This window comes from Triticum aestivum, chromosome 4B, assembly GCF_018294505.1.
Source record: "Triticum aestivum cultivar Chinese Spring chromosome 4B, IWGSC CS RefSeq v2.1, whole genome shotgun sequence".
In the NCBI taxonomy this organism is placed as follows: domain Eukaryota; kingdom Viridiplantae; phylum Streptophyta; class Magnoliopsida; order Poales; family Poaceae; genus Triticum; species Triticum aestivum.
The window spans coordinates 450,514,397-450,534,502 of record NC_057804.1 but is presented as its reverse complement, the minus strand read 5'-3'; the positions used below and the strand labels follow the sequence as shown (position 1 = coordinate 450,534,502).

The 20,106-nt window shown below is 44.8% G+C and overlaps 3 protein-coding genes across 3 annotated transcripts; 2 read left to right on the top strand and 1 right to left on the bottom strand.

Moving 5' to 3' along the window:
* The first annotated feature begins 1,102 nt into the window (after positions 1-1,102).
* Positions 1,103-14,346, top strand: LOC123092655 (uncharacterized). Its single transcript, XM_044514472.1, has 25 exons — positions 1,103-1,523; positions 1,612-1,671; positions 1,763-1,855; positions 2,229-2,457; positions 2,959-3,065; positions 3,188-3,250; positions 3,548-3,648; positions 4,110-4,204; positions 4,434-4,454; positions 6,648-6,743; positions 6,841-6,961; positions 7,064-7,222; positions 7,311-7,495; positions 8,273-8,544; positions 8,992-9,093; positions 9,329-9,505; positions 9,594-9,782; positions 9,908-10,149; positions 10,223-10,369; positions 11,218-11,443; positions 11,640-11,759; positions 11,858-12,001; positions 12,970-13,155; positions 13,511-13,570; positions 13,661-14,346. The coding sequence occupies exons 1-25, from the start codon at positions 1,254-1,256 to the stop codon at positions 13,730-13,732; spliced, it is 3,537 nt and encodes a 1,178-aa protein (XP_044370407.1). The 5' UTR covers positions 1,103-1,253; the 3' UTR covers positions 13,733-14,346.
* Positions 14,347-14,434: 88 nt separating this feature from the next.
* LOC123092656 (uncharacterized) lies at positions 14,435-15,380 on the top strand. Its single transcript, XM_044514474.1, has one exon. The coding sequence runs from the start codon at positions 14,616-14,618 to the stop codon at positions 15,153-15,155; it is 540 nt and encodes a 179-aa protein (XP_044370409.1). The 5' UTR covers positions 14,435-14,615; the 3' UTR covers positions 15,156-15,380.
* A 21-nt stretch (positions 15,381-15,401) lies between these two features.
* Positions 15,402-16,710, bottom strand: LOC123092657 (uncharacterized). The gene is made up of 4 exons (XM_044514475.1): positions 16,179-16,710; positions 15,993-16,085; positions 15,762-15,899; positions 15,402-15,677 (listed from the first exon to the last, which is right to left on the bottom strand). Exons 1-4 carry the CDS (start codon positions 16,398-16,400, stop codon positions 15,633-15,635), a joined length of 498 nt encoding a protein of 165 aa, XP_044370410.1. The 5' UTR covers positions 16,401-16,710; the 3' UTR covers positions 15,402-15,632.
* Positions 16,711-20,106: the final 3,396 nt, after the last annotated feature.

Genomic DNA, 20,106 nt, shown 5'->3' with positions numbered 1-20,106 from the left:
ACAAGTGTCGGGTCCTCCCGCTCGTTCGACCAGGTGAAACACATGTTCTTGCACTTTATTTCCTTCAGACCAGCAGTGTCAATGACCCTTCTGAATTTCCCCATCACTCTTCTGTTCAGGTTGAGATTGCTCTTGTCACAGGCTTCGTAGATGATGTTGAAGTCGGCGGTGATGAGCCACGGCTCGCCCATTGGCGGGGCTATATGAATCAGCTCAACCAGGAAGGCATCTTTGCGGGCGTTGTCATCAGGGCCGTAGACAGCCGTCAGCCAGAACGACGCGCTGCTCTGAAGAATTGTGACCTTGGCCGTTATTGAGAAGCAGCCGACGGCATGAGTGACCAGGTCAACCATGCGCTTGTTCCAGAGGATTGTTGCCCCTCCTCTGGTGCCTGTCGCCGGCGGCACCGCGCAACCCTCGAGCAAGGAGCCCCGAGTTCATGGACATTGCCAACAGGCAACAGACCATGTTTCCAGCTTCGTTTCTTGCAGGCAGAGGACTGTAGTCCTGTGGGATTCAGGGAGCTCGTGAACCGCAAACCGCCGTGCTGGTGAATTCAATCCCCTAACATTCCAACTCATGATGGAGATGAAGAATGGTCCCCTCATAGTGATTCTTCTTCCAGTATTCTTTTTATATATTTCAAAATAAATCTCCATAAAGTTTCAGGCCATTTAAAACTCCGTAGAATAGCTATCTCTGCTGTACCTCTTTTCAGATCAAGAATTTCAGCTGCAGGCAATCTCTCTTGTAATAAAACTTACAATTTAAAAGAGAAAATGCATTAAAATGACACCTAAAGGTAGTTTTTAAAACAATATAAATAACAGTAGGAAAACATGATGCAAAATTGACGTATCACATCTTCAATCTCCAGGTCTCATTTACGTGGGACATGATCATCGAAAATGTAATGAGGTGCTTCGGTTTAGATGAAAATCATTCATTTTGCACGTAATTTATCCAGCTTGTTCAAATTCGGTTTGAAATCGTCCGTACGCATCCGGAAAGGAATACCGCGTCCGTCTCGAAGGTCAGCAAGACGTCGGTCGTTCCCAATACCGGCTCGGTCGGACCAGCCCAGCCAGGTACACCAGCACACAGCACCCACCAAATCCAAATTGGCGGTTGGATCCAGCGATCCAGCAGCCACCTCTCCGCAGCACTTCACCGTTCCAATTGCTCCCCACCCCGACCACAGTGCTCGCCGGAGATCTCACTAGCACGGCCGCGAGCCCGCCACGCCCGCGGCCATGTCTTCCGGGCATGACTCCTCCGGGACGACGCTGATGGATCTCATCACCTCGGATCCGTCGGCCGCCCCGGCCGCCGGGGCGTCGTCGCAGCAGCCGTCCTCGGGCGGCGGCGGCTCGCTTGGGAGGCCTGCCCCGCCGCCGGCGCCGGCACCAGCGGATCGCAAGTCGAAGAGGGCGACCCTGATGCAGATCCAGAGCGACACCATCTCAGCAGCCAAGGCGTTCAACCCCGTCAAGGCCCTCCCCCAGCGCAACAGGAAGAAGAAGGCTCGTCTCCTACGCCGCTGCGTACCTCATTTCTACGCTCTATGCACTCTGACTCCGGTCTCATGCTGAATTCTCTGTTTCTCTGCAGCCCGTCTCGTACTCGCAGCTGGCGCGGAGCATCCACGAGCTTGCGGCGACGTGCGACCAGGTTCGTTGTGCTGTTTCGGTTGGATCGAATTGCGTGATGTGAGCTTGGATCTGTTGGCTTAAGTTGCTCTCTCCTGCGCTACCTTGGACAGAAAAAATCCCAGAGGCAGCTCGTGAACAGTGTGTTCCCCAAGCTCGCGGTGTACAATTCTGTGGATCCTTCGGTGGCTCCATCTCTTCTCATGGTAAGTATGCCATCTTTTAGTGCCGTCGCTCTCTCTTTGCCTCCATATTCTATACAGGCATCCCCTTTAGTTCGTACAAAGGGAAATGAGCCCACTCCCGGCCATTTCAGAATATGTGTTCTAAGACTGAAATCAGCCTCCATATTTCTTCATAGACATCCATTTTAATTAATACAAAGGGAAATGCGCCCTTCCATAATCAAAAAGGAAAAGAAATGCGCCCTTCCCATAATTCTGCCATGATACTTAAATATGTGTCTAAGTTGTAACTGAAACCAGACACCTATCGTAGTCTATACTAACATCAGCCTAATGTTCTTGTTTTACTTCAGCTACCTTTTCTCTTACATCAAGTTTATTTCTGTATTTACAGCTCCATCAGCAATGTGAGGACAGAAATGTTCTGCGCTATGTGTACTATTATCTTGCACGAATTCTGTCAGATAATGGCTCCCAGGGTTTAAGTGCTGCTGGTGGAATCCCCACACCAAATTGGGATGCTCTTGCGGACATTGATGTTGCTGGAGGAGTGACTCGGGCAGATGTTGTGCCCAGAATAGTTGATCAGCTTTCAGCAGAATCCACCAGCGACGATGTTGAGTGTAGGCTTCTATACTGTGATCTCAGTGTACATCAAATCATATCATGCAAAATCTGTGTTCTAATAAAAATCTGTGCCCTGGGACAGTTTTTTCCTACTGATTACCTAGATATTTCATTGGTGCTGTTCCCCATTTGCACCAAAATTAGTCATGCTTATTTTTCTCAAACCCTATGACCTCACCTTTTTGGAAACCGGTCTCCTCATGGAGGTATTTTGCAGAGGCGTAGTGGGAATTCCATATTCTTGGTAATCATGTCCTGAATAAAAATGGCACCTTATGACCAAGCAAGTTTCTGCAACGTCTTAATTGAAAGTAGGCATACTGGCCATCTATTTTATGACGAAAGAAGCATTTCAAATATCTTCATGTTAGGATCCACAAAAAAATAAATATTTATGTCAACCAAATGTTTTCAACCTTTTGCCTTTTCATTTCAAGTTGTGGCAAATGATTTTTTATTGTGCTCAATTATTAATTTAAGGATTCTGTTATTTGAAGTTCATGCGCGGAGACTTGCGGCTCTGAAGGCCCTAACCTCCTCTTCCACAAGCAGTTCCGAGATGTTGGAGAAGCTTAGTGAGATTGTGTTTGGCATTTTGGAAAAGGTTCGTATACAAATCCCCCAACTGCCAACATTGTACTTCTTTGAGCTCCTTTTCAGTGTCCCTGGACTCTGGCTAGAAAGCTCACAAGTGTTCTCTTCATGATATATTTTGGATGCTTTCAGGTCGCAGATACTAAACAGAAACGAAAGAAAGGGATATTTACCAAGCAAGGTGGCGATAAGGAGGTACTAGTTGGATCCGAGAGTGTGCATTTAATTTATACACTGCTAAGTACTTTTTGTGTGGGTATATACACCCAACCCTTCTCAAAGAGGCGCATGGGTATTCCCGTTATGTAGCTTCCTAACCTAATGATGGGCATTTAAACTATAAATTGCATGTACTCATTATACCTCACCTGACACTTTTTCTACCTTATATAGCTAAATAAACAATGAACATGATGACAGGACTTCAAATATTTTGAGATTCTTATTATGAATGCGAGCTATCCTTATGTTTTTCTTGTATCAATTTGGCAGTCTATTTTACGAAGTAACTTGCAATATGCTTCTCTAAGTGCCCTGAGAAGACTTCCACTTGATCCTGGTAATCCAGCATTTCTGCACCGAGCTGTCCAAGGGTGAGTATAACCTTATTGTCTCTGGGAAGATAAATTAGTCTTATTTTCCATCTTGTATTCATTTTTGCACCTGCTTTTATTCCATGAATTCCCAAGAGGTTGGTGCTTCACATGGACACAAATAGATTTGACGATTTGTAGCATCTTTTCATGATTCTTTTCTTTGGTTGCAATAGTATCTCTTTGTGAGAAACGAAGAATGATGTATGACTCATGTAGTTAATGTTTTTATTGATTTATTATGTTCTGTTCTATTTCTGTATTAAATTTATTATCTTTTAACATATGCGCCAAAATTAAGAGTTAATTTGCTGTCTATCTGCACAGAAAACTGTCTGCTTCTGCAATGAATTTACAGACATGATAGTACTGTCGCATATCGTCATCTGCCAATAGTAGTTAATAGGAACATGCTGCTGCATAACTGTCATTTTGTTCTCATCGGATTGATACAACTGCAGGATTGAATTTTCTGACCCAGTTGCAGTGAGGCATGCCTTGTCAATAATCTCAGAAATTGCTGTTAGAGATCCATACTCTGTTGCAATGGCGCTCGGTTAGTTTTTGCTGCTGTTAATTGTTTGAAATTTCTATTTTTATTTGTTAAGATAGAAGCCGTACATCGTTATAATTTAGAATGATTTATGCTCTAAAAAGTGGGCAATAATAGAGATGTCAATATAGAAATTCCAGTTAATATTTGTACATTTAGTTAATTTCTAACTCATCTGGGTTCGATGCTAGTTCTGTAGTTTCTCACTCATGTATGACTTGATGTTTTGCAGGCAAAAACGCACAACCTGGTGGTATGCTTCATTATCCTTGTTTTTTAGTCCAGTTATGATTTTTGATTTGAACATAAATACGTTTGGTCTTTCAGCTTATGTAAAAATCCCTCCATGCTTGAAAAGAACACATATACAGTTTGTCTAAAGTCAAACAGTGCAAAAGTGACCGAGTTTAGACACACACAAAAATACTATCAACAACTGCAATAACAAATTAGTATTTTAGTTCTCGATGGTTTTTTCTACAAACTTGGTCAAACTTTGCACTGTTTGACTTAACACAAAATTTACACACCTTCTTTTCAAGCACAGAGGGAGTAATTAATAACTTTATTGTGTGCCTGTACGATTGAAGAATTGCAGTTATAGTTGAATTTATCTTGAAGAATTAAGTTTCCGCATATACTTTTTGATTTTTTTTCCTTTTTAGGGAATATTTCTTGATACTCCTTCTGTATTCAAAGTACAGGTAGCGCTAGGAATTTTATCTTCAGTTCGTATATCCATAAGTTACATTTACTTGATACGCATCCACATGAAACTGTTATGTGGATAAGTAGTTACCTGGGGAAAAACGTTTCCTTGTTGGCAGTTGCAATAATATTACTTGTTATAGGTTTAAAATGGCAATTCAGTGATACTTGAGGATCTAGGTTGCCTTAAGTGCAATAAATTGTCTGTTTTGAGTTTTGGACTATGATAACCATTTTTTTGGGAGGTTTTTAATTACCGACAGTATAATTGTGTATGAATAGCTTTGATTGTTTCCATTCCACCCACAGACCGAAGGGCATTAGAGGAACTCTTAACAGAACGTCAAATTGGCAGCCTCCAAAACCGTTTTTGGAGTGCACTCCATGATTTTTTCGAGGCTGATGAGCCTACGTGCAAACTCAGATTCTCAAAAATGCAGCCTCCATAATTTCCCCACTCATTTTCGTTGCATCAACTCAAAATTGTACTAATATTTGGCATTGATTTTTAACTGAATTTTGGCCAGATCAACCTCAAACATTTGAATAACGTTGGAAACTAATAGTTCATTTATGTGTGTGTGGGGGGGTGGGGGGGGGGGAGGATTAGGCGCTTTAGCGACATTGTACATATCCAGGGGGCAAAATTTGTTGCTTAGCAACGTTTTAGAGAAGGGGAAAAATCTTCATACACAACTATAGATAACTAAACTAGATGCCGCGGGACTTGCCGATGCTGGACACGGCTTTGAAGTCGCGGGCGGCGGCCTTGCCAGCGCGGAAATGGGCAGGGGCCTCAGCTTCCCATGCCGGCCAGGCACTCTCTTCAGCGTCGGGGTGGTGCCTTCCTTGATGGCACGCTCCCTTTTGGCATCGACCACAACCAATGCCGCCAAGGCTTTGTTGAACCCTGCCCAGCCTGCGTTCTCGTCGAAGACTGGGGCGGGTGGGGCGAGATATGCGGTATGGGGGCGTCTCAAGCCTCCCTAGTCCTTACAAGTGAGGGCGCGACGCTGGCGGCACCCGCGGCGGCTGTCTCGCGAGACTCCGCAAGCACGCGCTGGATGACGGGATCCTTGTTATCCAACTCTAAGATCTCTATGTCGACAATCTCAACTGTGGCGTTGCGTTCCTCTTAAGCGGCGGCTTGCTCCTCTTCCTTGACAGCGGCGGCCATGGCTTCAATGGCGGCCGTCTCCTGCTCCCATCGCAGCTCCTCCTCTGTTGGAGGCGGTGGAGCCACGTGGCGGCCATGCTCCTGAGGGGGTGGCGAGGCGGATGGCGTCGACGGAGGAAATGGCGTGGGCGGATCTGTGGAGGGGATAGGGAGAGATGAGTGGGTGAGAGTGGAAGAGTTGCGACAGATGCGTCAGTGGGCGGCTTTTATAGCTGCGGGCAGGAGATCGTGGCGGGAAATCATGGTGGCAGCGGGTGCGGGCAGGTGGAGACGCGACGGCTGCCATGAAACTTCCCTCCCGCCACAGCCAAATATGGATGCTAGGACCCAGTTTTTGGATTACATTCCATATTTTGGAGGCCGAGGCGAGTATTGGGAATCTGCTAGAGTGGGTTTTCCCACTCCTATCCTCCATATTGGCAGTTATTATGGAGTTTGGGTCCCTTTGCCGAATCTGCTAGAGTTGCTCTTACCTGCCTTTGTCTATAAATGATCGTTTCCTGTTTTGTCAACTTCAATGATGTCACTCGTTTGATTGCGTGACCTGTCAAATTGGAACAGGCGCTCTTCAGGACATCCTTCATCTGCATGATGTTCTTGCAAGAGTTTACCTTGCAAAGTTGTGCCATTCAATATCTAGGGCACGTGTATTGGATGGTAAGTGCAGTTTGCTTTTGTTTTTTTACCGAGTCCACTTTGCAATTCCAGAGTGCATGTATTGATCTGTGCCCCTGACATAATATGATTTACACAGAGAGGCCTGACATAAAATCACAGTACAGTTCTCTCCTTTATCAACTCCTTTTGGATCCAAGTGACAGGGTCTGTTTTGAGGCAATACTCTGTGTTCTGGGAAAAGTTGACAACACAGAAAGGTGGCAATGATGTTTCATCAAGTTATTCTTTGATGTGATGTGCTTCTGTACCAAAGTTGGAGTTGCATGTTGTGTTGTTAAATCAATTATCATGTGTTGCAGCACTGAGGACAGAGCTGGCGGATGGATCCGGTTAACTAGAGAAATTCTCAAATTGCCCGAGGCCCCATCTGTAGCATCAAAAGGTCTTCTGTCAAAAGCTAGTGAAAAATCTTCTAAAGCAAGGCGTCCTCAACCCCTCATCAAACTTGTAATGAGAAGGTTTGTCATATCTTTTTATGGATGTTCAAGTGGTTGGTTGGTCTCTCTGGTTTCCTCTATGCTTACCGTTTGGCTCTTATTCTATCAGGCTGGAGAGCTCTTTCCGTAGCTTTTCTCGCCCTGTTCTTCATGCCGCTGCAAGAGTAGTCCAGGAAATGGGTAAAAGCAGAGCAGCTGCTTACTCTTTGGGTGCTTATGATGAGGGAGCCAATCTTCAAGCTTATTCAGATAATGTCGAATCTCTTGATTCTGATGAGAACTCACAACCTGAAGGTACTACGATTCTATCAGAGTCGAGTCATTCAGTTACATATTAACACATGGAAAACCACATGCACTTTACGTTGGTTAGAAGTACTGTTGATTCGGAGTCATGCATGTTGGTTCTGTCAATTCGTTCCGGGCCAAGCTTACTCTACAACTAGGAAACTAGAGATGATACCCCGCGCGTTGCTGCGGGAATTGGTTGCAGTTATTTCAGTGAAATTGGGTGTATGAAACATTAGTATTAGACTAACAATAAGTGAATTGAAACTAAAATACATATACCTTATTGTATTTCATTATTTTGTAGGTGTAGAATATTTCTTGATATGAGTAGCGTGCATAGTGCTTGGTCGTCATATGAGTATTTTCTCTTGCATGGTGGCATGATGAAGTGGCATAGGTGCATGTTGAGAGAATTGAAGTTAGTGGGTATTGAATATGAGTAGCATGCATCGTGCGTGTTAATATAGGTGTTCTCCCATGCATGGAGACATGATGAGGTGGCATAGTTGCATGTTGAGAGAATTGGAGTTAGTGGGGATCAACTTTTTTGGTATTATAGGATTGGTAAATATTATGTCTAAGCATCTCTTTTAAAATCAAACCTGGCAATAATTCTTATATAAGCATGATTCCGAATGTATTCGGGCATGCTTACAGAGGTTCTTTAGTGAGTTACCTTAGGCCCCTTCCTTGTTTTGTTTGGCATAAAATTACGTATCCTATGTTTTATGTTATTTCATTTTGCAATAAATCATGTAACTGTTCTGGTGCATGTTGTAGCCACCCGGAAAGCTAAGCCACTGTCGAATGGACATGGTGGAATGGACACAGTAGCAGGGTTATTGGCATCACTAATGGAAGTAGTGCGCACAACTGTAGCATGCGAGTGCGTATATGTTCGAGCAATGGTCATCAAAGCTTTGATATGGATGCAAAATCCACACGAGTCCCTCGATGAACTAAAATCTATAATTGCGTGTGAGCTGTCTGACCCAGCCTGGCCTTCTTCTCTACTGAATGATGTCCTGCTAACCCTACATGCTAGGTTCAAGGTATTGTATCCCCTTCGCTGTTAAAATTATGCATGTTGCCTTGTTTTTCTTTTTATGAAGGTGCTCTTTCGTCCACATTTGATGGCTTTTTATCAGCCATGTGCCTGAAATCATTTTGAAACTGGAAGCAACCTTAACTTTCTGTAGTCACTTCGAGTTTCTGACGTTTCAATTATTTTAGAATAACACTGTTTAGAAAAATAATATATTATGACACCTTTTTTATCTTGGTATTTTCTCTGCCTTCTTTTATACAGGATTATTGTTGCAATTAAATATGGTCTGAACTATTTCTATTTTTTGTTTTGCCCCCTTTTTATATGTATTATGGTTATAGTTAAGAGTATATGCATTTTGCGGCTATTATTTTAATTAGTTGTAATATGTTCTCATTTTTGTGGATTTTTGTTGAGTGATCTATTATTCTGGTTTGTTCTTACATGATAGGCAACCCCTGATATGGCTGTGACTCTGCTTGAGATTGCTAGAATTTTTGCTACTAAAGTTCCTGGAAAGATTGATGCTGATGTTCTACAACTGTTATGGAAGGTAGGCATTTTTTCATAAAATATTTACTAATGTTTTTCTGAACCGCCAAGGTTTACTTGATGAAAGCGGCCCCAACCATCTGAAGTCATTTGCAAAGCTACAACGTGTTGTATCATATAATCCCTGGTTTCTACAGCATTTTGGTGCTATGTTGTTATGCAATAGTTTTCATGACAATTTTTTGTATAATGGGGCTAATAACTTGAGTACAAAATAACAATTCTTGTCTTCCCAGACATGCCTTGTAGGAGCAGGACCAGATGGGAAACATACAGCATTGGAAGCTGTGACAATTGTCCTTGATCTGCCACCACCTCAGCCTGGTTCAATGTCTGTACTCACGTCTGTTGATATGATATCCGCCTCTGATCCAAAATCTGCAATGGCACTGCAAAGATTAGTCCAAGCTGCTGTAAGAGCAAAACTTTGACTTGGTTAGTTTATTCATTGAGCATGGAATCAAAATATGTTTATGTTTTGGCCCTTCAAATGATCAACAGGTTTGGTTTTTGGGAGAAAATGCAAACTATGCTGCATCTGAGTATGCATGGGAATCTGCGACGCCGCCTGGTACTGCTCTAATGATGCTTGATGCTGATAAAATGGTTGCTGCAGCTAGCTCCCGTAACCCTACACTTGCTAGCGCTCTGACGCGGCTCCAAAGGTGTGCATTTAGTGGCAGCTGGGAGGTATGTGCCTGAAAAAAAAATAGTTTCCTTCCCTTTAACTTGAGAATTTGATCGAGTGAGACTGAGATGGTACTGCATCATACACACCTTCCCGTTTTCCTTATCTTATGGTTTGCATTTTGTAGATCCGTATCGCTGCTGTCCAGGCCCTAACTACCATTGCAATAAGGTCTGGTGAACCTTATAGACTACAGATATACGAGTTTCTTCATGCTTTGAGTCTGGGGGGTGTGCAGTCAAACTTTTCGGAATTGCAGCTAAGTAATGGGGAAAACCAAGGTGCTAGTGGTACTGGTCTTGGATCTTTGATTAGCCCAATGCTCAAGGTCTTGGATGAGATGTATAAAGCTCAAGACGACCTTGCTAGGTATATTGTCCATAAAATTCCTCTTGCCTGCTCTGGAATGTCCTTGAAATGGCTGCTCTATGGATTTTTGCAGGGACATCCGTCAGCATGATAATAGCAAACAAGAATGGAGTGATGATGAACTCAAGAAACTTTATGAAACCCATGAGAGGCTTCTTGATTTCGTTTGTTTATTCTGTTTCGTTCCAAGGATTAAATACTTGCCTTTAGGCCCTACCAGGTATGTATTTGTAATATTTGGGGTTTTAATTTCCCAGTGCAGTCAAGTTGCTCTTGCTCCTGATTTGAAGTGTTACTTCATTGTGGAAGTCATCTATGAAGTTAGAGCTGTACAATTCACCACTAAGGATTGTAAACTTTACCATCTGCTACATCTTTAGTGTTGTTTGGAGCCATACAATAGATTTTTTTTGGGGGGTGGTGTTATCTTGGACAAGCTGGATCATTTGCTCCATGTGATGCAATTAAGTGTACTGTTGGACCACCATGTGCTGGTTATGGTCCATACTTTATATGGGCCTCACTGCTGTACCATATGGTTTTCTTCTTCTTAATCCTAAGTGACAGTCTTAGCAATCTTCCTTTATCTGTAACTTCTTTTTTCAAGCATTTATGTCATCCGGGAGACAGTGGGAGGTCTCACATGTTATGATGTTTTTGTAGTGATCATAGCCCTACGACAAAAATGTTTGATGTTAGTTAGCCATCAGCTTTAATTTAAAGCTTTCTGATCCACATAGTTCTCTTTACCTACTGCTAGTTTGCAATTTAAACTCTGTATGCGAAGGCCTATATTCTCAAATGTCTTTCACCCTGGAAAATACAATATTTAGAATTAAGTTCTGAATTGCTGTTGAGTAAGCTGTAATTTTTCATTTGTGATTGCTTAGGGTTTAGGTTAAGTGCTATTTATTGCTGGCTTGTGCAGTTCATGAAATCTGCTTGACTATCGTATCTGTATCATAAGGAAGAGAAATGTTGTAAGAGAAAGTTGAGTGTAAATGACCTGCCTTTCTCCCCTTGTTTTTTTGGCTGGGATGCATGTATGATGTTGAATCTTATGTACAGTGCCAAGCTAATTGAGATCTACCGCAATCGGCATAACATTAGTGCATCTGTCGGTCTAAGTGACCCTGCTGTTGCTACCGGAATATCTGACCTAATGTATGAGTCGAAAGAAGTACATAAGGAGACCAGTACTATGCAATCCGGAATTGACCCTGATCTAGCTATGGCCTGGGCAGCAGGTTTGGAAGATGATGCCTGGGCAAACGATGCCCCAGGTGTGGACAAAGTAAGCATCTTTTGTGTTGATTCATAAAGGTTCCTGATACCTATCAGTTCAGCTAAGAAGGCTTGCTGTTAACTGTGGCAGATAGCCTGGTTGCTAATCATTTCCGTACCAGCTCCCCTTTTCCTCATTGCTTGTGCTCAATTAGAGAATGTTGCTTTTGATGCACTTGCTTCCTTCTTCTTTGATCATATAATAGGTCAAGGATTTCCTTTCTGGTGCTGGAACTGATGCTCCTGATGTGGATGACGAGGAATACATGAATTCAAGGCCATCAGTCGGTTATGATGATATGTGGGCCAAGACAATTCTTGAAGAGGTGGATGCAAGTTTTATGACATTTTCTTAAACCAATCTACTCCATATACTTGTTTAAAAATTAAAGATAAATAATTCGTTTTGTTTTATATGTTGCAGGAAGATGATGGGAGGTCTTCTGGTGGGTCCTCTCCTGACTCGACTGGTTCTGTGGAGACGTCCATATCGTCCCATTTCGGTGGCATGAACTATCCGTCTTTGTTTAGTTCAAAGCCACCAAGTTATGGGGCTTCACAACAAACGGTATTTTGCTTCATCCATTATATTATTGTAATGTTATCTATATCGTTTCTGTTACTGCATCTTACAATGCAGGTATCATATTTGTAATGTTTAAATGTTTTTCTTATTGAAGAGCACTATGCACTTAACTATGATAATCATTTCTTAAATCCTATGGCTCAAATGTGTATGCTGTATGGACGTTGCATACTATATGTGCTGCACCAGCTAGAGCTGGAGACTAAAAGTGTGGTTCACCAGGGCTTGTGGTTCTCCCTACCCTGGTAGGCTCTTTAATTTATTTTTTTGAATCGAGGACATAGGCACAACATCTATGTTCTGTGACATAAACTGTTAATCTGAATCCAAAATACTCCTTGAGAAACAAAAGAGAGAATTCACACCGCAAATAGTAGCTAATCCAAATTGGGCTGTAAATTATATCAACACTCAATTTGTCTTTTTGTTTCTTGAGCTGTGTTTCGAATTTAGACTTAAAATTTTGTAACTTGATTTTTTTAGAGGTGCTAGGGTGGTTGGATGCACCTGGGTGCACCAGAAGACCTGGTGCACCAGATACACTCTCAGTTTGAAACACTTTGCAGAAAACACAGGCGCCAGAGAAAGACAAGAAGTCACCCAGTTTGTGCCTCCCTCATATTGCCTGTGTTCCCTTCACTGTTAGGATGCTACTGGGGTCTCACCACTGGTTGGGTGGCTCCTGTGTTCATCCTTGGAACATCATATAATTTATGGCCAGCTTCAACTAATACTGGAGCAGACGAGTTACAGTAAAATCACTTCATATTTAATTATAATCGAACTTTCAGTATTGGAATATTAAAAGCTATATTTTTCCAGTTTCTGCAAGCATGTCCTCAAGTAGTGTATTGGTGTGGTATCTTTTGTTTGCTGCTTCTACCCTGCGATTTCAGATGCCATTTGTTTAAAGAAGACTATTCCTTATATCCATTTGCATTTTGTTTCAGATACGTGAAGAACCACCATCATATTCAACATCTGTCCTACAGAAGCGTGAGTCATTTGACAACCCCATGGCGGGGCGTGGGGGTCGAAGTTCTGGATCTGGATCCCATGAGGATGTTGAGAAGAGTTCCGGGAACCCTCAATCTGGGAAAGCATTGTATGACTTCACAGCAGGCGGCGATGATGAGGTATGGAGGCTGTAATTCATGGCTACGTTTTATAACTTTCTGAAGTCCAATGCTTTTCTTTCTCCTGAGTTTGATGGGGTATTGCTTATTGGAAAACACGTTTTCTTTTCCAGAGAGATAATTATTAGTTTCCTAAATTAAATTTAGTTGGTGTGTTCATCTAACACTCTTATGGTGCTTTTTAACTGGTTGAAAAAGTATTGTCTGCATATTCTTCAGCATGCCGGTTAATTAAAAAAAAACTTATGCACCAAAACTGAATGGATGCGAATGCCAAAATAATCAAGCTGTCTCTTCTTTCTTGTCTTGGGGTGCAAAGAAGATAACACATATTACTTTATGTAACTGTTTTCAGCTGAGTTTAAACTCTGGAGAAGATGTGGATATTGAATATGAGGTTGATGGTTGGTACTACGTAAGTTATCTTGACCTCACCATTTATTTAACTTGTTCCTGGCCGTGGATGATAACAATTTCGTATGCGCAACTGTTGCTGCTTGCTCAGGTGAAGAAAAAGAGACCGGGAAGGGATGGGAAGATGGCAGGTCTGGTCCCTGTTTTGTATGTGAGCTCGTGATAGCAATGAGCCTTGTGACATACTACTCTCAAGAGCTGGGTGGAATACATGGGTGATGGGCCTAAGAATGAAACGCAAAGAAGTTTTGATGCTGTCTTGTGTAAGGAAGGACATATCCAACCCTCTTGGTGTGTGGTTGTACGGTGCGGCGATATTGTTGCTGGTCTCTGTGTGCTGATTTTGTTTGCTATACATACGGCTAGACCATTCAATTCATTGTTTACATGGGTGGATAGGAATTTGGGACACTCCATTCCATCTTGCCTGCGCCGTTCTGCTCCACCGGTTATGCTTGGAAGGTTTCCGTTACTCCCCGTGTCCAGTTCTTCCATCGGCTGTGCAATACATCCCATTGTAATTGTATAACTATTTAGCTGTTAAGAGGCTGTTGTAAACTGTAGGCTCAATTTTTTTACCCTATGATTCTTTTGGTACTGTGTATGGTATATGGTGTGAACTGTGTGATTCAGTAGTAATCAGTAGTGCTGTATTTTTTTAATGGTTTGTGTAAATTTTTGTTTTCCGTTGTATCTAGGATACATGAAAATATACCATAGTGAAACAACAGGCACCCGTTCTTTTCATTTATTTTTGAACATGCTATTTGCATTCAATGTGTTCTGATCAGTTATTTGTTGATAATAGTTTGGCTGATACGTGCGTGCTCACGTCTGCAGAGATGTTGAGGTACCAGCGTGCAAAGAGATCACCATGTTTGTTTAATCCACTCATCCATAATTCCATATCCCTCTTGGAGGTACCAGCGTGCAAAGAGATCACCATGTTTGTTTAATCCACTCATCCATAATTCCATATCCCTCTTGGAGGGCATCGCCCCATCGCGTTCGCGCCGCCTAAATTGTGTTGTGCATCAGACCGACAAATGCATCAGATTCACCGGACCGTCAATAGAATCACGACTTGTTCAATAAAAATAGGCAGCACAAGTCAGTTGGTCGCTAGCCAGCCTCCTTATCTTGAACCCCGCAGAGAAGGTAGGTACACGGACACATCTCGCCAACACATCGCAATTCGGCAGCAACCGCAGCCCAAGCAAACGGAGGCGATGGGGAAGGAGTTCGGGAGCATGGAGGAGTTCTGGGGGTTCTACCTGGGCCAGCACTCGAAGCCGGCCACGCGGCGCTGGCACTTCGCCGGCACGCTCGCCTCGCTGGTCTGCGCGCTGCTGGCGGCCGCCACCGGCCGCGCCGCGCTCCTGGTGGCCTGCCCCGTGCTCGGCTACGGCCTGGCCTGGTACAGCCACTTCTTCGTGGAGGGCAACCGGCCGGCCACCTTCGGCCACCCCGTCTGGTCCTTCCTCTGCGACTACCGCATGTTCGCCCTCATCCTCACCGGCCGCATCGACGCCGAGCTCGCTCGCCTCCGCATCCACCCGCCGCGCCCGCGCATCGCCTCCGACTGATCGATGCGCCCGTCTCTTCGCCGTCCGTGCCGTGCCAACATCAATCAATCAATAAAAATCCCGCGCACTTGCAGGTGTGTAGGACAGTAGGAGTATCTGTCTACTGAGGTTCCTGGTCTATGTGTACTTCCTGCGCATTTCATTTCTCTACGCACGGAAAAATACTATTACTACCATGTGTCTTTGCCTCTCGTGAATTATGATTGCTCTAAGGCCTTTCTCTTCTCCTTGGTGTGGGGGCAGTTCTAACACAAACTGAACATACTTCTGATTTATTTCCTGTACTTCATTCAGTTCCACAACACAGGCTCCCAAAACGACCCACGAGTTTGACAAGTAGAGTAGATAGAACCTCACAAGAATCCCAATAACAAATACACGAATACGCGCCCTTAATTTTTTAATAGCCGATTTAACCGGAAGACACACGCATCTGATGTATGATGTTTGGCTGTAGTCTGTAGACCATTGCCCGGCTCAGCTGTCGCTTCTGTTGGGCTTGTCTGACTCCTCCTGATACACCTGAAACAAGCACAAAGCGTGTCAACCGTCGATGAGAACTGCGGAAATAGAAGAGGGAGAGAGGGGCAGTATCTGTCCTCCTACCGTGTCCGCTGACGAGATCCACTCGTTTGTGGCGGGGTTCCCCTTGGAGGAAGCATGGCGCTCCGTCGCATCCGGGTCTTCCGAGAGCTCGAACGAGGCGCCGGCGGGCCTGTCCACCTTGATGAAGCCCGTCCCAGTCTGCACCACGTCCATCCACCACGATTCAGTTCAGCGGCTCATATAACTCAGAGAAAAAATCAGTATATCAATGCAGAGGAAGAAGGCAGCGACCGTGTGATGCTGCTTGCCGACGCAGCCGAGGTCCTTGTAGTACTCCGTCTCCACGAACTCCTCGCCCGCCTTCCCGCCCTCGCACACCAGTTTCTGCGACGACAAACCGCACGCACCACCGCCGCGTCAGCTGCTTGTAAGATTCAACTACGAGTTTGATGAACAGGAGGAGATGGTGCGACCGACCTCGGAGTGGGCTTCGAGGTCCTGGAACTTGTCGAGCTCGGGGTGGGAGCCGTCGGCGCCGGGGCCGGCGAGCGCGTCGGTGTACACGGCGGAGTGGTCGCTGCGGGAAGGCTTGGAGTGGCGCTTGGGCGCCGCGCCGTCGTAGTACCCCCGCACCTCGTCCACCCTCACCGCCTCGTCCACCGGGGACAGGTGCGCGTCGCTCCTGCTCGGCCTCGACATGTCGATCGATCCACCTCTCCGCACAAGCGCGCCGGCCGATGCTACTGCTGCCAGAGCGTACTGGTGGTGTGTATTGTTATGCCGCGGCCGCGCTCGTTAGCGGTGGTGTTAATTGCGCGGGCGGTGCCGGTGGTGGAGGAGGAGGCTGAAAGCGCCGTGCTATTATGCCGCGCGCGACGGTGGCCTGCCCCGGCAGCGAGATGTTTGTGAGGAGAAAATATCCGCGGGGAGCTGGGTGGATAGAGAGGTACGTCGGTGGGTTAGCGAGAAGATGGACGGACGAGAGGCCAGGAATGCGCGGCCGCTCGGCCGTCACGTCGGAGACGGCGAGACCTGGGCCCTGGCCGTGGTTTATCCGCAGGCGTTCAGACACGGCGTTCTGCTCAAATGCGCGTGTTTTTAGAACGGAAATGTTAACGCCCACACGTGTGGGCGTTCACCATCTTGACCATACGCAATCATCACCGTCGAGTACTTTGTGCACGAATCTTGGCACAATCTGATTGTTTTTCTGCGCCACGTAGGACAAGACGCGTGTGTGGTGTGTGAGACAGTTCGCCCGCATGTTGGTTGCCATCCCGCGGTCAGCGGTTGCCACTCGGGGGCGTGCGGTGGAACTGCTATGCGCCCGCATGCCACGTGCCGACCGTGGTTGACGTCAAACACGTCGCGCACTTCGCCCCCCCTCTCCCTCACGGTTCCATTTACTCACCCCCGCAGTTACTCGCACAGCCCACTTCGCATTTCAAACCATTCGAGAAGACGAGGGGAGAAGGCGGCGGCGGAGGCGGAAGAATCGACGGTGTTCGCGGCCGTCGGTGGTGCTCGCCGGACCGGAGCGGCTTCGCCGGAGCGCCTGCAGATTGAAGGTAATGCTCGCTCCAACTCACACAATCCTTTCCTGCATTTTACCCCCTTCCCTCCCTGTTCGATTCCTCGCTCGAGATTCGTAGAGATTCAGGCGATTTGACGACGCGTCGGCGTTCGGTGGCACTGGGCAGTTTCGTCGCCGCCATGGCGGCAGCCTCGCCGGTGTGGTTCTGCTTGTCCGGAGGCACACACTGGTTGTGCCTTGGGATTGGGCAGGTGTGTTCCGGTCTGTTAGTTGTGCATTGGTTCGAATTGGTGTTTGTAATCAGTTCGGGGAGAATTTTGAGGTTGAATTTGAAGTCATTGTAGTTGTCATTGAACCCTAGATCTAGTTAGTTGTTTTTGAAACTGCAGTATGAAGGCAAACGTGATAGTTTGAGTAACTATCATGACCTTATGGCAACTAACTTCCTGAATAACTGTGATAGTTGCCACAAACATGCTTTCCCATGCGGTAACTCACTTCCTGAAATGAATGTGATAGTTGCCACAAACAAGCTTTCCCATGCGGCAACTAATTTATTGAATGACTATGATAGTTGCCACACACACGCTTTTCCATGTGGCAACTAATTTCCTGAATTACTGTGATAGTAGCCACAAACATGCTTTTTTCATTGTGGGCAACTAATTTCCTGAACTACTGTGATAGTTGCCACACTATATGAATGGTAAAGTGTAGTAAATCGGTAGTCACTGCAGTTTCAGCAACCAACTGCATTGGATGGCAACTAATCTGCACATCAACTGTGCCTGTTGCCACATGGATAGTATATTCTTGTGGCAAATAGAATGTGAACACACTGTGTTTGTTGCCATACTGTAGACAGGACAATGTGGCAAATTGGCTGCATAACATGGCAACCAATTTGCACATCAATTGTGTCAGATGCCATACATATGTTTTCCATGTGGCAAGTTTTTTGTCTGACCACAGCATGTCTGTTGCCATGTTACATTCAGTATAATGTGGCAAATTCATTGTACTGCAGACGCAATTTTCGTGTTTTGCCATGATGACTTGTGATATCTGAACACACTGTGGCAATTTTCAGGTTCTTCATTAGATGTTTTTCATCGTTTTTTTGTATTATGTGTTGCATTTTAACATGGCAATTTCAACCTAGCACATTTTTGCCGCTGAACACATGGCATTTCATTGGTGTAATTAGGACAGGGTCTGAGCTGCCACATCTTAGGTTTTGTGCAGTAGAGGATTTTGTGACTTTCTATTATACTATCTTGGGCTTACATGGCAACTTCAACATTTTGTTTTCAAGTGCATTTACGATATGTTCTCTTTTTTCTTCAAAATGTAACCAATGTGCTTAATTGCCATGTTTATGTTTTCGACAATCATAGGGGGGGGGTGCGTGCGTGTTCATGCGATATTTTGCATTCACTAGTTGACATTTTCTGTTAGGTGGCAACTGCTTACATCCTGCATTTTCATTTCCACCGTGACAATTTGGTATGTTCCTACCTCAGCAGAATGGCTCGCGGTGATCATCAAAATGATGATGATGATTTCATGGATCCACCACAGCATAATCGAGCAACTAGATGGAGAAAAGAGGGCGATGAGGTAACTGTCCACACCCTCCCTCCTCTTGCTTATGTTATTGGTTGCCACCTCGAGCTTGCAGTCGTCTGTCATGAACTAAAATTTCATGACAGTGCAAAACATGGCAACAACTGATCACTTTTTGTCTGTTTTTTTGCAGAAGAAGAAACATATTCGCAACAGAGCCTCCTAAGAACGACTGACTACATTGACTGACAGATTTACCGACGATCAGAAGGGAGCTGCTGCTGAGATGGGTATGCAGGCTCTGATGAATGTCTGGTGCACGAACCTTGTCAACCCTGTATGCGACTGGCTTGGTGAGATTTACGACCCCGCCTCCAGGGAATTTGTGATTCTGGGACGTGGAAGACTACCGTTGAACGAGGAATCTGTGTTCTGCACTTTGGGTGTGCCTCGTGGACATATCAAAGTCCCGTATGAGGTCAATAACGAGATCGAGGAAGCGTTGTTCCCCCGTTTGTTTCCTGGGTTGGAATCCATGCCAAACACGTCTGTACTGGCAGATTCGCTGCAGGCCATGACAACCCATGAAGATGTTTTTAAGATGAAGCTACTCATGTACCTCATCTCAGTTGTTTTCCCGCCGACCACTTCTCTTCGCCCAAGCAACAAATGCTTCCCCATCCTGGTGAATGATCCATCTTTACTACTTTATTTTCCTTCAATCTTTTGGCTCTGATGTCATGTGTAAAGCTAGTCACTGCCAGTGTTTTTTGATGTTTTTTCCATTTGATTTCTGATGCGGCAACTCGTTGTCCTGAATTTTTGTGCGGTGCAGGCGGACCTGAAAAATGTGAAGAACATGAATTGGTGTAAGTTTATTGCCGACTTCCTGCATGATGCATTCTCAAGCAAGATGTACCAAAAGGGTTGTCGACTGCATTTAATGGTATTTTTTTGACCAGTCCTTTCTGTGAACACTCTTTTTTAACACACTTTTATTCATGCATGGCAACCTGATCATAACAAGATGGCAACTGCCATAATGACAATATGGCAACTGCCATCATATTATTATGGCAACTGTCATCATACTATGATGGCAACTAGCACATACAGATGGCAACTTCTTGTTTTTTCTCTTTTTCATGCACCACAACTTGATTATCATGGGAACATAGATTATCCTGTTTTTTCCGCAAAGTACCATGATGGCAACTGATATTTCTTTCTTTTTAAAATTGTTTTACACCAGCTCATGTACGTCGACTGTCTTGATCTGTCCACCGTGGATTTCACTGGGACAGG

Excerpts from the sequence above, each read along its gene's own strand:
- LOC123092655 (XM_044514472.1), top strand. The coding sequence starts at position 1,254 with ATGTCTTCCGGGCATGACTCCTCCGGGACGACGCTGATGGATCTCATC. Across the intron at positions 2,458-2,958 it reads CACCAGCGACGATGTTGAGT|TTCATGCGCGGAGACTTGCG; the intron begins GTAGGCTTCTAT and ends TGTTATTTGAAG. Across the intron at positions 10,150-10,222 it reads GCTCAAGACGACCTTGCTAG|GGACATCCGTCAGCATGATA; the intron begins GTATATTGTCCA and ends GGATTTTTGCAG.
- LOC123092656 (XM_044514474.1), top strand. The coding sequence starts at position 14,616 with ATGCATCAGATTCACCGGACCGTCAATAGAATCACGACTTGTTCAATA.
- LOC123092657 (XM_044514475.1), bottom strand. The coding sequence starts at position 16,400 with ATGTCGAGGCCGAGCAGGAGCGACGCGCACCTGTCCCCGGTGGACGAG. Across the intron at positions 15,900-15,992 it reads TCGGCAAGCAGCATCACACG|ACTGGGACGGGCTTCATCAA; the intron begins GTCGCTGCCTTC and ends GACGTGGTGCAG. Across the intron at positions 15,678-15,761 it reads GGATCTCGTCAGCGGACACG|GTGTATCAGGAGGAGTCAGA; the intron begins GTAGGAGGACAG and ends TGCTTGTTTCAG.